At 38.9% G+C, this 17607-nt stretch overlaps 1 protein-coding gene across 2 annotated transcripts in view; it reads left to right on the top strand.

The window, feature by feature from the left end:
• Nucleotides 1–17607, top strand: part of LOC133463345 (FERM domain-containing protein 5-like) — a 99637-nt gene that overhangs the window by 77450 nt on the left and 4580 nt on the right. Inside the window, exons 4-13 of one of the 2 annotated variants that reach the window (XM_061744847.1) lie at nucleotides 163–241; nucleotides 6749–6846; nucleotides 8704–8827; nucleotides 10755–10842; nucleotides 10980–11068; nucleotides 11629–11692; nucleotides 12047–12138; nucleotides 12220–12294; nucleotides 12421–12489; nucleotides 12611–12717. In XM_061744847.1, the coding sequence (XP_061600831.1) occupies nucleotides 163–241; nucleotides 6749–6846; nucleotides 8704–8827; nucleotides 10755–10842; nucleotides 10980–11068; nucleotides 11629–11692; nucleotides 12047–12138; nucleotides 12220–12294; nucleotides 12421–12489; nucleotides 12611–12717 (885 nt within the window). Of the gene's footprint in view, nucleotides 1–162; nucleotides 242–6748; nucleotides 6847–8703; nucleotides 8828–10754; nucleotides 10843–10979; nucleotides 11069–11628; nucleotides 11693–12046; nucleotides 12139–12219; nucleotides 12490–12610; nucleotides 12718–17607 lie in introns of both variants that reach the window. The other variant, XM_061744838.1, reaches the window with a different exon arrangement.

Here is a 17607-nt window from a genome sequence, read left to right as displayed (position 1 = left end):
GTACTTGCTGTTCTGGGTGAATTGATTCTACATATGTCCAAATTTGATCAGAATGTTAAACCCTAAAAAAAAAATTATAAAAATCTGCCGTAGATAAATCACGTCCACACAAACACTCACTTAAAGAACCTGAATTTTTAATAATGTGTCCTGTATTTGCAGCTCAGCCTCCCTTCACCATGTGTTTGCGCGTCAAGTTTTATCCCCCAGACCCCGCTGCCCTGAGAGAGGAGATCACCAGGTAAGATTTCAGATGCTGTTGTGGGTTGCAGATGGACAGACCAAAGGTTTCTTTAAAGTAATACATATTGTACTACTATTGGCTTATTACTAATGTTTGAGCATATACAGAGTAACAGAGCACTATTCAACACCGCAAGATGTAATAGCAGGGTTCACAATATAGTCAAATACACACACCATGTTAGTGTCAAGGCTTTGCTTGCCAAATTGAAATACAATTTTAACGAACACCACTTGTTAGACTTTGTTTTTCATCCACAGAACAGTAGAGTTAAACCAAGTGTACTTTGTCAGATGACGTACATAATGTACTCAGGCTGTGGTGTCAATTCAGTGCCAAATATATTGCAAATCTGAGAACCAAAACCCAGATTTTAGTTCATGTAAGTTAATATCTGTCCCTACTTTATCATAAAAATAAAGTTGTTAATGTCAATATTGACGTTAACAACTTACTTCCATCAACTTTAAAGGAGCTTGAGGCAGGATTTATGAAAAAAATGCGTATACCTTTTAAGTTTTCTAGTAATAATGTCAGATGAAGCGTTCCAAACCAAAAAGAATGAGCCCTCTAGCGCAGGGGTTCCCAACCTTTTTTGTGCCAAGGACCAGCAGAAGTATAAACAAAAAGCTCAGGGACCGGTTGACAATTTATGTCAATTTTAATAAACATTTTAGAAAAAAACAATGCAATTTAAAATGCAGGCTATCATCAGCGACGTTAGCTGATGTTGTGGCCTTTAAAACTTGCTTCTGCAAATCTAACTCACGTTTTTTCCTTTCGAAAAAATCCACTGGTTTGTCTTTGAGAGAAGGATGTTTTGTATTTAAGTGTCTTTGAAGCTTGGATGGCTTCACTGCTTCGTTGCCGAGCGTTTCTCCACATAAAAAACAGTGGGTTTGGCGCCTCCAAATCGCCTGTTGCAACAAATCCGTATTTTATATACATAATGTCGTACTTGCGATTAAAGCTTTTGCTTTTCTTTTTGGTAGGATTTTCCACTTGTTCATCACTATTTCTTTTACTCGAACAACCAGTAAAGAAACGGCTCATGGAGGTTTGCTGAGGTCCGCTCATCTCTGCAGCAGACTGTACCTAACCTGCATACAGCACCTGTGCATTGCGCTGTTCAGTCCGGTCGGGTACCAGAACTTATTGTCCGCCAAGCCATGACAGGGCTGCCACTCAAAGAAACACATTTCCATTTATACAAGTTTTGGATGAAATTATATGACAAAAAAATTGTTTTCTTAAATTTAGTATGAGGTTGCTTTAATTATGTGGCAAATGATAATAAACACGAGAAAGATGGGTACTTCAATGAAAAATAGATATTTTATTCAACTTTGCTGCTGTCATTCATGCAGGGAGACACCTAAAACATGCTGGATAGGTCTCTCCAGGACCGGAGTTGGAGACCCCTGTATTATGTTCTTATTTATTCATGTAATAATATACAGGTGGAGGTCGGAAAATTTGAATATATTGCAAAACTTAATTCGTAGTAAATTCAACTTAAGGTGAAACAAATATTATTTCCCACTACATGCAAAGTGAGATATTTCAAGCCTTTATTTGTTATAATTTTGATGATTAGCCTATGGCTCACAGTTAGTGAAAACCCCAAATAATAAAACAATCATCAAAATTATAACAAATAAAGGATTAACATATATTGCTTTGCCTGTAATGAGACTATGTATAATGTACATGTATTACGTGGTCTGATAACCATATCCCGACGAATAATTAATTCTCTGCGCATTAATGCTGCACCTTCATCAATTGTGTCTTCATCAAAAGGACATGCCATGTTCGTGACAATGGACTTCTAATATAGGCCTATATATACTGACTCTGTTTTTAATGACACACGGCAGAACTTCGCCAAAACTCGCCTGCTGACTGAATGAATGAGGAAATGAAATGTGCGTGTGTCTCTGAAAGAGGCGGAGACGCAGAGAAACTCCAGGTTTCACGATATAAACCTGGTCCAGGTTAGGTTCAGAGAGTCTCTTACTACGGTAACTGACCGAGAGCTTAAGTTACCTCTCTTTGTGAACCAGGCTAGAGTTACCCCTCTCTCTCTGGTTTGAGTTACCTCCCTTTGTGAAACGGAAAACTCAGTTTCCCTCATTTCAGGGTTAACAGACTCAGAGTTTTCACTAAACCTGCTTTGTGAAACGGACCCCTGCTCTTATCATTGATCAGCATCTGCAGTATTGATCAGCGAGCGCAGTCGTCTGGTGCGGGGAGACGCAAAAAAGAAAAAAAAAAAAAAAAGGCTGCGCTGACACGCGGCTCTGGGCAGAGATTGTATGAGGTGAAGTGAAGTGAGATGCCTCACTCCATTGGGAAAAAACCGTCTGGTGACAATTGCCGACAATTTTGATTATCGCTTTTTGTCGACAACGTCGACGAATCGTTGCAGCCCTAATTATGATCGGAACACAAGCCATTCCACGGCCCGGTAGTAACGGCTCTACGGACCGGTACCGGTCCGGGGACCGGGGGTTGGGAATCACGGCTCTAGCGTATCTCTCCGTTGCCTTGAACAGACTGTGTGCTGCAACATACGCTGCAATTCCGGGCCCGAATTTCCCGCGCTGTCCTGCGGATGTGACGTCAAATGACGCTGCTTTCGCGTTCTCCCGTGCCGGCCTCGCTGTTGGCTGCAGTAACCCCGACGGTCGTCGTGACGCTAATGAGTCTCATTTCTTATTCTTACCTCATGCTCCTTTAACGTAAGGCACTGAGATGATTAGTAGCAAATGGGCTACTAGATCTTGGCTATGTCCGCCCAAGGGCCGACCATGTTACTTCCAGATTGACGGATTGATGTCCATTGTACACGACAAACCACTCACGTCGCCCGCATCCCATTCACTTTCTATGGAACACGATGACCCGTGATCCCTGCGAGAAAGATCTTGGGAAAGGCAGCACATCCGGGCAGTGCGTCAAAAGGTTGGGTGATGCAGTTCTTCAAGTGGCCACTAGAGGCTGGCTACAAAAGCAAGTCAGTCTCTAAAATGTCCAAGTTTAGAGCAGAAATAAAAATATTTACAGTCTCGTTCAAATATCATTTTTTATTTTTTTACCACGCCAGGAGAGTTTATAGCAAGCAATACATTTATTTCTAATATGACTGACGGCTAGCCTCTTATCACTTCCTCATCTGTAATGGTCATGCTACCGTGTTTAGCCAAGCAACCACCATTTGTATTAAACCAGCAACGGATAAATGTGACTTTCATTTTTAATTTTGCCATCAAGTCAACATGTTAAATGGTATATTCTGCTGTAAATGTCTGTTGGCGGCTCTGCACATATTTCGGGAGCTGAGAGCAAAGCTACTTTTGAGTGACACGTGATGGGCGGGTCCCCATCGGCTTCTTGAACAACATGGACCACATTAAGAAAAATGTTTTTTACAATGAGTTTTCAGAAACAAGTGGGTCATGTGACCTAATGCCTTGTCCATTGTCAAGCTATGTGCCCGCCTCCCGTTGTAGATTGACGCAGCGGTGATTTGACACTCGTTTCAGAATTGCAACTGCAGTAACACAAAGCAGACAGTTCAAAAAAGGAAATGTATTTAGAAACAATGGAAAGAAAAGGATAAGGCAGGAAGATGATTGCACTTTCGGTTTTCTGGAAAATACTTTTTAATGGGATTTGGTGGCTGGTGACATAAATAAACATGCAACTTTTCTGAATCAAACAATAATTAATTTTAGAAGCTGATAAACAGTTATCCGTTTCTTTAAAATGCCATGTTTTATCTCTTATATTTTGGTTTGGTCAATCACTTATTGATGATATCAAAAATATGTAATAGGGTTATGCAGCACATCAGATGGTACAAGACCGATCACCTGTGCTGGAGATCATGAGGACCCATCACTAGCTATTAGATGTTACATAGCGGCAGCAAAAGTCAGGAGACAAAACAAAACAGTACATTTAAAATAAATACCTAACAATATTGGAAAAAGAGAAAATTACTATAGTTTTCCCGTTCAATCAACATAGCACAGATTTCAGTAAATAAGTGAAATTCATATGTATTCAATAGTTAGTGAGCTAAAAGGAAAAATATATTTTAAAAGGATCCTCATTAGAAAAATAAGGTTTTAAGCTCTTTAATTCTTTAAGTAAAAGTGACTGAGTCAGTTTTTTCTTGCTGGATATGTGGTGTTCTCAAAAAGAGCTCTCATTAAATGTCCTAAGTGTGTCCAGAGCTCAGTGCTTGTGTGGAACAGGAATTTAAGAATTTGGTCTCCTCATAAGCTGCAGAGTCATGGAGCCTCTCGGTGCTGCTGCACTGCGTGTGGCAGCACTGACAGCTGAACAAACTGCTTTGAGGAGTGAGCCAGAGCACAGCCCAGCGCACAGATCCCTGTAAATCACATCCCTCGACTGGTTGCCACGCAATGAAATCTCTTCTTCACAATCTAGTTCTTCATGTTTGAGCAGCGTGCCGGCACGGCGGAGCTCTTCCATCTACTCTCCATCTGTTCTGGCTGGAGACTCTCACAAGACTCACAAACATGTACCAGATGAATGACACCCCCACATTTCACATCTGCTTATGTTTGAGTTAAAGTAAAAAACTATTTTATACTGGTTTACATACAGTATATGATGAGGTCGAACAAACAAGTAGGGAATAAATTAATCTAAGAGATGCATCAAAACAAACCTGGTGTACCTTGTTTTTGATTTACATGGACAACAAACATTTAATTAAAGTTACATCATATGTATTCTTTCAATATAAAGATGCTGATGATCCACAGGGATTTTGCTTTGACAGTTTTCATAGCAATGCTTTGTGCTGCCATACTAATTATTGCTTTGGTGCTTTGAGAGAAGGAAACTGAGCTACATGAAATATATATTTGACAGGAAAAGGAATGAAAAGTTTTGAATATAAATAATAAGACCAGAAGACCAGGTTGCACTCAATGGACCACAGAATACAGTCACATTTATTACTGTCAAGCTTAAAAACTAAATAAAAAATGTAATTTATGGTAAGTCTACTTTGAAAAACTATATCAGTTTACAACCATAAATCAGAAAAACATTGGGTCAGTTTAAAAAAAAGTTAATGTTCAGAAGAAAAAAAAATAAAGGCATGGCACTGTTTAATTTCTACATTTATCTTGGCTTTATTTCTTTGTAGATTTATCAAACCAAGATATTTTCATGTTTTGTCTTTTCCCCCTAATTTTCACTTCATATGTTTGTATACAACAATATTTGCATTTGTGCTTTGCAGTGCAATCTAAAAATGTGGGATTTAGGCAATTATAACTAATACAGCTGGAAATTATACATACAAACTCAATCTCGATTGTTATTTTAAACAGATGATGTCCACAGAATTTTGTAATGATGAATGGACAGATTTATACATTCCTCTAGCTGCAATCCAATATATCATTACAAAATTCAAAGAAGATCTGGATGAATTTCAGTGCGTACAGGGCGAGAGTGCAACCTAACTGGGCCATCAGACTGCCCTGCATCAATAACTGGAATTCAGCAATAATTGAAATAACCATAATCCTACTATACAGACCCAAAAGCAAAAGCAATTTAAAAATGAATTGAACAAAAAAAAAGTCTCATATTAAACTTGTCCAGAGTTGGCGATCAGCGTCTCTGAGCTCAGAAGCTGAACGGCCATCACGCAGTGAAAACATGCTTTGTGGCCGGATGAAGCCTTACACCACATTTCTTCCCAGAGGACATGAGCCCTCTGAGCTCAGAACCAAAGACAAAAAGGACCATCCAGACTGTTATCAGCATTTTTCAACAAGACAAATCAAAATGATATTCTGCTGACTCGCAAAGCCATGGCTGAGAAAGGAAAGGCTACGGGAACTCAGATAGCCTGTCCGCAGTTCTGGCATGTTCCCAGTACATTGAGCAGAAATGAGGAAAGACAAAAAAAAAGAAAGAAACAATGACTCTTTCCTGTTTCATACACCTGTTTTTAGGGACAAAATAACACCTGAAACATCCTTTCATCTAATATCTTTAATCAAAACTTTAGGGCTCCCAGAAGGAATCTCTAAACTATAATGTCTTAAAAGCTTTACTGTCTTGAGACTATGAGAATGGCATTTCACGTTCAGGTTGTTCTTAAACTTTCAGGATTGACTGATTTCAAAAAGGCTATAAAAACACCAAAAAATAATGTTGTTTTTAGCATCCTGAATTATTTCACGTGTATTTAGGACTACCAGGTAGCTTAAATGTCAAAAGTGGCAGATGGCAGATGTTTCCAAATCCATCCTCAAATCTTTCACAGCAAGTATCTCAGAAAAGTCACCTCAGGTCTTTTAGAAATGTTACCTCCCAACACTCACAAGGGACTGCGGCCTCAAGCCAAACCTTCTTGTTAAAGTCTAAACTGTGAGTGTTTACAATAAATCCTATATCAGTCATCACCCTAATCAGTTTCTGTGTTTCTCCTTTTCTACTTTACAGATATCTCGTCTTCCTGCAGGTCAAGAGGGACCTGTACCACGGTCGCCTGCTCTGCAAGACATCAGACGCAGCTCTGCTAGCTGCCTACATATTACAAGGTTGAATCATCAGTAGTTTTGTCATCAGATCGGACTACTTTGCTTTTATTTACAAGTCACTGTTGGAATATAACAATTACCGTAAAACCGGAGAGCTGGTTTTCATAAGGTCATGTCCGCAGAGTAGAAAAATGCCACAAAGTGCCAACAATAACAATCTGAAGAGATAACGTGGCCTGCAGCAGCAGTCGACTTCAATTTCACACACAGAAGCCTGTGCAACTCGTCTTGATTGCACAAAAGAGAATATTTTATTGCACGCTTCAGAAGGTGTGTTTTGCTCCGAAAGCCTAAAAGGGATATTTTAATGAAGGATTAGGTATGAATGCAAAACAATAAGTACACAGAAACCATAATACCGATCATTTATTTTCCTGCTACTGGATTTAACATTGAAAACAGAAAGGCTGCTGTGCAGGTAGAATCATAATGAATCACTTGCACAAAAACAACTGCCCTTTCACCAACAAAAAAAGAATACATTGAATAAATTGACTACTTGAATTGGGGATATTTGATGGAAAGTTTTCTGGACAGAGAACAAAATAAATAAGTTTGCACAAGTTTGCACACCATGTACAAACTTATTGCTCACCCTGCACTTCCTCTCATATTTCTGTCACTTGCATCACACTTGGCTCTCTGGAACTCCTTCACCTTTTCTGTTGTTTTTTTTTTTAAATGCCTTCAGTGTGAACTACTGTGGTGTTATTTTTGTCAACAACTTGTGCGAAAAGGTGCCACTATCTGCATAAATGCTTACAACAGATAGTGGCACTGAAATGATTTATACTTTTAGCATTTTTATATTCTAGTCTTCAGTGATCCTTAAAAAACAGTCAGATAGAAAAATAAATATTGTTTAAAGGCAGTGGATCCTGTAGTAAACAACCATAACTGAATGGGACTAGAAATTTAGAGGGGATAAGAGACAATCTGAAGTGTTTGCTTGGATTGTGATGATCTTTTTGATAAGATTTGCCGTGGAGGCTATTTGGTTGGAGATTTAAAAAAAAAAAGTTTCGGCAACGCTGTCTTGAATAAAAATTGAACAAAACGGCAACACCTTGTTATTTTTCATTCTGTTTCATATTTAAATCATGCAGGTCATGTGCATCCTTGAGTGTCAGAGCTACTTCTCAGCAGCCTTGGTCACTATGCAAAGTGGAGTTTTTATTTTTGTAATCTTTTTGTAATTCTTTGTGAAAATGCACATCCACAACCTTGACTTCTAGCTCTTTGACCAATGATTTCTATAAAATTGCAATGTGGCCTCTTCTGTCTTTCATGTTTATGAAGATGAGGCAGTATCAACGAACACGTGGACAACCAAAAACAAAAAAAAAGCAAGCCGTTCCTGATGAGTAATTGAAAGCTGGCATAAGATTTTGATTATTAGATATCAAAATTAGACCTTTTTCACCTTCTCCTCATTAAAGAAGGTAAAGAAAAGTATTTAATTAACAGATTCTGAAAGAAATAATGTCTATGTATCAAAGCATAACTCAAAATACTTGAGCAGTATTTTAATTTTCCCAAATGATTAAATATTCACTTTGTATATAGTTTGTTTAGAGTTGCAGCAGACCACAGCAGGGATGGATGGATGGATGGATGGATGGATGGATGGATGGATGGATGGATGGATGGATGGATGGATGGATGGATGGATGGATGGATGGATGGATGGATGGATGGATGGATGGATGGATGGATGGATGGATGGATGGATGGATGGATGTTGATTGTTCAAGTTTACAATTTCTTTGGAAAAGAAATAAAAATTTAGTTGAAATAACTTTGGTCACAATGATTAATCCTCTTTATTATTTTTTCATTTCCATTTTAATTTCCCAGCTGAAATTGGCGACTACGACCCCGGGAAGCACCCTGAGGGCTACAGCTCCAAGTTCCAGTTCTTCCCCAAACACTCAGAGAAGCTAGAGCGGCGGATTGCTGAGATCCACAAAACTGAGCTGATGTAAGTTGACCCCTGTCCAGATTTTATGCACCCGTGCAACCCTTCCACTCATGACACTGCTGCTGCTGCTGCTGCTGCTGCTGCTGCTGCTGCCGCTGCTGATGATTTAATGTTTAACTCATTCCACTCTACTGCAGAGAAGCAGCTTGGCATTGATAATATGCTGGAGCCTAAAGGGTTAAGTAAGATCCAGTAGTATTCTGATGTAGCAATGTACAAAACTAAAGCACACTGAACATTGACCAGAGAAAGCAAAGGAGAGAGTTGTTAAGGGTAAAGGGTAAAGTTAAAGGTAAAGGTAAAGCCTGATGACCCCGTGACTACATGTGCATATTTAATTCAAAGGTTTTGCATCCACAGGACAACCTCCCTGGATGTGGCTGCAAGAGTAAAATTGATGACAAATTTAAGAGACGGATAATATGAATAGTACCCAAAGAGCACAGAACAGCTTCCAAAGAAATTCAATATATATTCAATACATCAGTGTCAGATAGCACCATCCATCACTGTTTCAGCTGACATGGTAGCTACACCCAATATATATATATATATATTTAGTATTTACTATATATATACTTTATCAGGTATATAATATACCTGATAAAGTGGTGGGTGAGTACATGCATGCAAGAGATTATCATGTCATTTCTTGCAGAGCTTAATGTTATTCTTCATTAAGTATAAATTCATTTGGAAATATTTTCATGTTACAGATTAAATTTGCACACATCCCTGCCAGTAGTATATTGTTGATTTTAACTCACTAAAACCGTTGTACAGTACTGTTTACACAGTTTGTACTGGACACTTGATATGTACAGTATATATATATGGAACACACATTCAAGCTCTGCACACGCACTGGCTATAGATTTAATCCTACACTGCCCTCTATTGCTTATTTTTTCTATTTTTTTCATCCACCACTCAAGCCAGTTTCATTCACCAGCCACGGCAGGGATTATTAACAGAAGACAGTTTACAGAGCGGACTTCGTTTTTTTCAATGAAACAGCTTCTTCAACAATTTTCTACTATTATAATAGTATGTACAGTATATATACATAGACACACAGGGATCTGTTTGTCTGAGGCTGTATTTGCCTGACACTTATATGTATAATGCTCTATTATTCAGATACCACTTCTTTAGTAAAGAAGAGAAAAATTAATCTGAATTATTTGGTGTCATGGTCCCATAATCGGAAATAAAACAAAAAATGTATAGGGCAAAACAAGCAACTTTATATATTCCTGAATAGAAGATTAAAAGAGAGACAAAAATGTTATTAGCTAAAAGTATCAAAAGCAGCACCAGTAACCCCCCACCGTATCTGCCACCAATGAACAATCAGCTTTTATTTCTAACTAAACAGCAATGTATGTGGATGTTATGAGAGAAACATAAATGTCCAGATCTATGTCTTGTATGTCGTCTTACTTACTTAAGCAGCCTTTGGAAAGCTAAAACAGCATTTAAGCTTCATATCGTCTGATGGCAGAAAGTCAGCTGTTCCTGTCTAACGACAGCATTAGTAACGTCTTCCAGCTCTACCAGAGCTGCTTTCCTTACTTATAAGACTCGCAAATAAATAGGCTGGACTAAACTATAAAAACTGATGATGAGAAACAAAATCGGGGAAAGAAAAACTACTATTACACTTTTTATAGTGATATTGTCTGTGTTGTTTTATGTTAGATTATGTTGTCTTATTTACCATTTCCAATTCACCATATCAGGCTTAAAATGAACACTTGAGTGCAGTCTGAAATATGCTGCACAGACTTCCTCTGAAAACAGCAGTTTGTGTGCAGGAAAAGACACTTTTTCACAAATACACACTTAGTCAGATTACAAAAAAAGGAATGAACTCGTTTAAAGTACAACAGGGGCCTAAGTTCAGTTGTTAATTTGTTTATTTCAGAGGTCAGAGTCCTGAAACATCAGAGCTCAACTTCCTCCAGAAGGCCCAGATGCTGGAAACGTACGGCGTGGACCCTCATCCATGCAAGGTAGACCTAATAAAACAAATATGCTAAGTATAGATTTGTCTTTTACTTTGTCCTCACAATGTCCAGGGAATTGGTGAGAAAGTATCATGTTACTTTGGTTTAACTGAACATCAAATGCTGGTTTAACTTCCCGTCAGGATGTATCTGGGAACCCAGCTTTTCTGGCCTTCACTCCTTTTGGATTCACTGTGCTGCAAGGAAACAGGAGGGTCCATTTCCTGAAATGGTGAGCACCGATGAACGCACTCAACAGGATATTCATATTTAATTGTAGGGTTGGCGTTAAGCATCATTTGTGGTTTATGTGTATAAAAAAAACTGTGAAAAATAGCATAGATGTGACTCTCTTTCAAATTTTAATTCCAATCCAATCAGTTTTCACGTGTTGTGCCACTTTGTCGTTCATTTCAAGCATAGATAAGTTAGATCCAGGGGCATCAAAGGATTTTAAGACTCTGCTTTAATGTTTTCACAGCAGCAGTCACTACCTGTTGTGATTAATAAATCATTTTTCGCCCCTTGAAGCTTCTTGCACTTGTTTCCTGTGTTTGAAATTAAAGCATCTAACGAGCAAAGAGATGAAACACAGTAAACTTCATTACTCTACCTGCAGCAATAATTCATATTTGACTACCTTTGTTTGTTCATTTTTGTCCCGCCTTGTTCTTTCTAAATCTTTCCCTCATTCTGTCGGCTCTCTCCATTTATTTTATTTTTAATCATATTTTTTTTCCTACCTTTTGTTTTCCCTCCTGCTCTTTGCATGTTTCTGCAACTCATTTTCAGGGACGAGGTGACCAAACTCAAGTTTGAAGCAAAGACATTCCATATATATGCAAATCAGAAAGAGGTACGTGTGCTCATTATTAAAACACAGTTTATATTAACCTGCTGTGTATTCACCTGTTTTCCCCTCCCCTCTAACTTCCCTTAAGTTATAGGGGATCTGCCTTGTTTTAGGCCATTATACAGTCCTCTGAATTGCTTTATGCTTTTTCAAGAGCAAATTATAAGCAGTGGCAAAGATGATGCTCTCCAGCCTATAAGCAGATTCTCATATCTTGGGAATAATCATAGGGTTTACCTTGAAGGAAAATATGAGCCTTTGCAAATGTTTGTGTCCATCAGTGCCACTAAATTGTTGTTTTTTGCTTTGTATAATTGTAAAAAATACAAATGAGTACATATGCTGGACCTGTTACAGGACAGGAAGATCATCCTCACGTACTTTGCACCGACACCAGAGGCCTGCAAGCATCTGTGGAAGTGTGGCGTCGAGAATCAGGCTTTTTACAAGTGAGTCACAGCACAAGCAATAACTGATTTGCTTCAGTTTATTATTGTATGTTTAATTTTTTTTCCTCCATTCACTCACAGGTTGGAGAAATCGAGCCAAGTTCGCACTGTGTCCAGTAGTAATCTGTTCTTCAAGGGTAGCCGCTTTAGATACAGGTATCACCAGCATGTGTGTTACTGGCAAAAATCGAAGACATGTTTCCATATTGATCCCCTTGGTGACTGTGCCTGGTTTGATTATCTTCATCACCGATCACCATATTTTCTCTTCTGTTTCCTCAGTGGAAAGGTTGCAAAAGAAGTAATGGAACAAAGTGCTAAAATTAAGAGAGACCCTCCTGAGATCCACAGGTTACACTTCTTGCATTGATTACATTTGACAATGTTCAAACCGTGCATTCAAGCTAGAAATATTTATTGTTATATTTTATTTTTATTCTAAGTTATTTTTCTGTTGGTTTGTTTTTTCCAGGGCTGGGATGGTGCCAAGCAGAAGTTGTCCATCGATTACCCACGGCCCTCGTCTGACCAGCGTGCCCAGGACCCGACGGAGAGCTGTGCACATCTCTATAATGGAAGGTAACACCGTCGTCACGCCATCTGAACACCACATAGAAGTTTGAATCATAAAACATTTCACGTCCATTGTAGATTACACATGCACAGTACACATGGGGCCTGATTTACTAAGATCCAAATAAAGAGTACTAAATTGCGTGTGCACTGAAAAAGTTTGCACGTGCTGTTGTTGTGTGTTTTGCGGGTGATCAACTAAGAATGCTTGCGCAATCGATAACAGGTGCAAACCGCAGTATTTAAATGAGGTGTTGCGTGTCTTACGGTTTGAGCCATGGAGAGTCTGGATGGAAAGCAGGATAGTTGCAAGCGCAAAATGAAATTTGACGAGTTGGAGTTAGAGATATTAGTGGAAGAGGCAAATAAACACATTCATGAACTACAGCAAAGAAATTTAAACATTATCAAAAGAAACGCAATATGGGAGAAAATCTGCGATAGAATAAATGCAGTTGGTAAGACAAAAAGAACGGCAGATGAGGTTAAAAGAAGGTGGCAAGATATGAGGCGAAGAACTAAAGAAAAAGTGGGCTTTAATAAAACTTCGGCAAAGACTCTCTCTCTGCGTATTCTTGGATTTTGGCGATGTCGCCTCCTTGCCCCTGTTGTGCCGTATTCAGCACCCCTGCCGTGAAAAGCACCCCCTCGTCGACATATATTACCCACAGATCTCTTATTCACGAGTAAATGTCAAAAAGGACTAAATGCTCATGTTTAATTTACTACAAATGAAAACGTACACACAATGACAAAAATTATATTCTCATTCCGTGTCACGTTCTGTTTAGCGTCCAGTTTTGTGTTAATGATTCATGTTTAAATGCGCTCATGGATTCCACAATAGTCATACTTTCCCACAATCACAGTCACAGATGACAAAAATCGTGTAAATGGTTATTGATGTCATTAATTAATAGCCTGCTTACTGTGTTGTCTTCCATAATATTTGTACATATATATAATATAAACTCCTAAGTATGTGTTTGTGTGAGTGTGTATGAGGGGGTGCTTTTCACGGCAGGGGTGCTGAATACGGCACAACACCACAATAACAGCAGCTATCGGTGCGTAATGATGGGCAGATTAGCACCTTCCTTTCGAACGTATTAAATACAGACGCAATCACAATCCCCGCAATTGTGAAAATTGCAATTGGTAAATCTCATTGCGTGTGGTAAATGAACCTATTTGCATTTTCCCCTCCCAGTATTTAGCGCTTTCTTGCGGGTACGCCCCATATTGATTATTCATCAGGGCAAAAGTACTAAATGAACAGCGTGTGCTATGAAAAATGCTCATTTAAAAAAAGGAAACTGTATTTTTTTACATTTACTGACTTTTACTGTATTTATTTACATTTACTGACTTTTACTGTATTTAATTGACGACTGTATGACTCTAATTATATACAGTATATACTGTATATATATATATATATATACATATATATATATATATATATATATATATATATATATATATATATATATATATACACACACACACACATACATAAAGGTACTAGGGCATTTTAGTGCTCGCATGAAGATGTAGGGAGGAACAAAATAATGATACTATGTCAAACAGGTGATGTCAACGGGTGTTTATAATGATTATTTGCATGAAAGGTTGAGTACTGGAGGAGCAAATGTCATTAAAATGATTTAAAACAGTTTTCTTCCAAAAAATGGGGAGGAGTTTCTCCTCTCCAGTGTACAATATCCTACAATGACTCAGAGGATCTGCAGGAATTTCAGTGCATAAAAGGCAAGAGCACACCTAAGCTAGACACCTGTGGTGTCTGATCCTGCAGATGGCACTGCATCAAGAGGTGTCATTCACCAACGGCTGAAATGACCACATGGGCGAGGGATTACTTCAGGAATCCTCTGTAAACCACACTGTAAACCAGAGCTACATTCACAAATGCCACTTAAAACTGTACTGTACAAAAATAAGCTTATATTTACCTTGTCCAGAGGCCGTGCAGATATGTGTGTGTTTCTTTTCTTTTTTTTTTTTAAATGGGGACAGTGTGTCCTGTACAAAAGAAGAAAAAGAACCATGCTGACTGTTATCAGCAGCAAGTCCAAATGTCAAATGTATGAGATTTTATTAGTGTCCTTGGAAAAGCCCTTTACATTTCTCTCATGACAACACCAGGGAAGTCCATGGACTCCATTGTCCATGGACACTCTAAAACCACATTGTGCACATGTTAGAATAGCAGAAGGAAAGGACTGGACTAGCCTGCAGTCCTGAACTGTCCCCAGTCCAGAACTTTTCAACAACACACCTTAAGATGTGTGTTAGAGGAAGATTTGGACAAAATAATCCCTGAAACAATTTATGACTTGACGGCAAGAATGCTTTAAAGTGTTGTTTGAAGCAATGATAGCATTACAAAGTTGTAAAAGCTCAACCAACATGTTTTGGTCATCACTGCAGACCTGAAATCCCCAAATGGGTGTACGTATATAAAGACATTTAATTAAGTTAATATTGTCTGTGAAGAAAGAAAAGTCAAAGTACATGTAAAATCCTTATCTTTTTCTGTGATTTCAGTAAAGTCTACGCTTTTTCTGATTTGGGGTTGTAATGAAGTGCAGATATATTCCTGCAACGATCAAGCAAACTGCACTAAGTGCCTCTTCAAATCCACAGCCTGGTGTCTCTCACTCTTATGATTTGCATTTCGGTGCTCTCCCTTTCCCTCTGATGTGTGTACTCTGGAAGACACACTAACACACCGATAGCAACCACCAGACACTGGTCTGCCATTGTTTTGTTATGAGGAAGTCATCCTGTCGGTTCATAAAGGGCACCTGGTGTCCTTTCTCTCCCCCAGCTGGCTCTTAACCTTTTGGTTAAGGTTCCACTGAGAGTACATTTTCTCTTAGTAGATCGACCTGATCAAACTGATTAACATTTTCCCATCGCTTTTTCACAAGAATGAAAATAAATGATTTTTCATTAGACGATTCTTCCTGTTGTAATGGACTTAGTTCTGTGATATTGAAACTCCTGATACCGCAACAGTGGCAAACAAACGCCCTGTGTTTTGTCCTGTTGCTGTAGCGGTCCTGGTATTTCCATGAGTAATAATACCTCGGCCTGAAAATAGCTCCTGGTGTTAGGGGCCATGCTGCGTGTCAGGGGCGATAGCGGGGAATGAACAATGTGAACGCTGCCTCAAGTGAACCACATTCCTTGGCCTTGCCAGCGTCGTCCTATTTGTCTACAGCTGTCTGCCTGTCTCCGTATTTCTGTGAGTTTCCATCCAGAGGCAGGAGCTCTGCTGGAGTCGGGGGCAGAAGACGAACAGCAGGATAAAAGAGAGAAGTGGTGTTTTTAAGTGAGCCAGCGTTACAGAAAGATTAATTAAAGTGCGCCAATATCACTTTCAAGGTCAAACTGGTGTCCTTGGTGAAGCTGAATCATGGTGAAGTGTCTGATCCGGATCAAGACCACGGTGAACGTTCACTTGCGTATGATCAACCACTGTTATCGGGATGTGAAGGTACGCGTGTTGTCCCTGGGACCCAGGCTCATGGGCAAAGCTCTGGGGGTTCTTCCGCTCTTCCCAGCCCTCCCTGGAGGATCTTCCACCTCCGGCTCTGGTCCTGGTGCGGGACAGAGCTCCAAAACTCCTTCTAGGCTTGCTGTCCCACCCTTCTGCCATGGTTACGGTATGCAACAAGCAAGCTCTGCAGGTATAAACTAATCCTGCTTTTGTGATACTGTGATTGCCGGGAGATATTTTTTTTGAGAAAGTTACTGAGTAGTTGAGTATGAATCATGAAGCAGAGACATGTTGCAAAGTGGTATTTCTCCTAGAATGGCCATTCATTTTTCAACAAGACAATCCAAAACTATTTTCTGCACATATTACAAAAGGCACAGCTGCAGAAATGAAATATGCAACGATGATGGTCCTGTTGCAGGTGCTGGGCATTACAAGGTGTTAAAAGCTTCACTTTTCAAACCTTTGAAGCATATTTATAGACAGCAATCCACAAAATGAATCAAAAGATTTCGTCATACCCAAGCTATTTTAAGCCTTTGAGGTCTTTTATTCCAAATACTTTGAACTTTACTCATTTGAGGTACACAGAAGTGTATTTAGATTATTATCAATAAGTGCTCCTCACTGAACCCACGAGGCTGATCGTCCAGTACTGCATTATATGAACAGAAGTACAGCTAAGGCTGTTTGATGCTACCAGCGTTGAATTTTCTTTTCGAAGTCTGTAAGGATACCATTTATCTTTTTTCATTAAAAAAGATGCAGCCATTTATCTTTTTTTCATTACCAATGAATACAAACAACTTGATGGACATCCCAAAAGTGCATTCCAGATCGACTATCTTTTAATGAAATTGTTTTGTTTGTTATGCGTTTAAAGAACAAAAAAAAGACTATGTCAAGGAATAACAGAAAGTACATGTTGGTATACTTTCTACCAAGTGTACATACAGCCATGTAGAGAGAAAATGTCACTTCTTAAGTGTTATATTGGAAGACATACAAAAGGAAAAACCCACCTGGTCATTAGTAGCTCTTAACTCATTACAAGGTAAAACTCATAGTTGGTCACTTTGGTAGAACTATGGTCTATTTTTATAACAAAGAAAAGTTACAATATTACATTTAGAAATTTCTAGTATTTTATTGACTGCCGTATGAAGGGTTAAAACCAAGTACAGTCACTTGGTTCAGTGTTCAGTTCATTGAGTTCTGTGGCAAATGGTTTCTGCAATGTTGGATCCTGCCCCTAAAGGCGCTCAAGGAACTGCATGTTTCTGTTTCTCCAGTCAACAGTTTGGAAAATAAGAGATTGGACCTTGGGCATGATCCAGCTTTGACCAAACTTTAGCTGCTGATAGATTCTC

The sequence above is a fragment of the Cololabis saira genome, chromosome 2 (genome assembly GCF_033807715.1).
Source record: "Cololabis saira isolate AMF1-May2022 chromosome 2, fColSai1.1, whole genome shotgun sequence".
Lineage (NCBI taxonomy): Eukaryota > Metazoa > Chordata > Actinopteri > Beloniformes > Belonidae > Cololabis > Cololabis saira.
The sequence above is the reverse complement of the archived record's forward strand: the minus strand, read 5'-3'. Positions and strand labels throughout refer to the sequence as shown.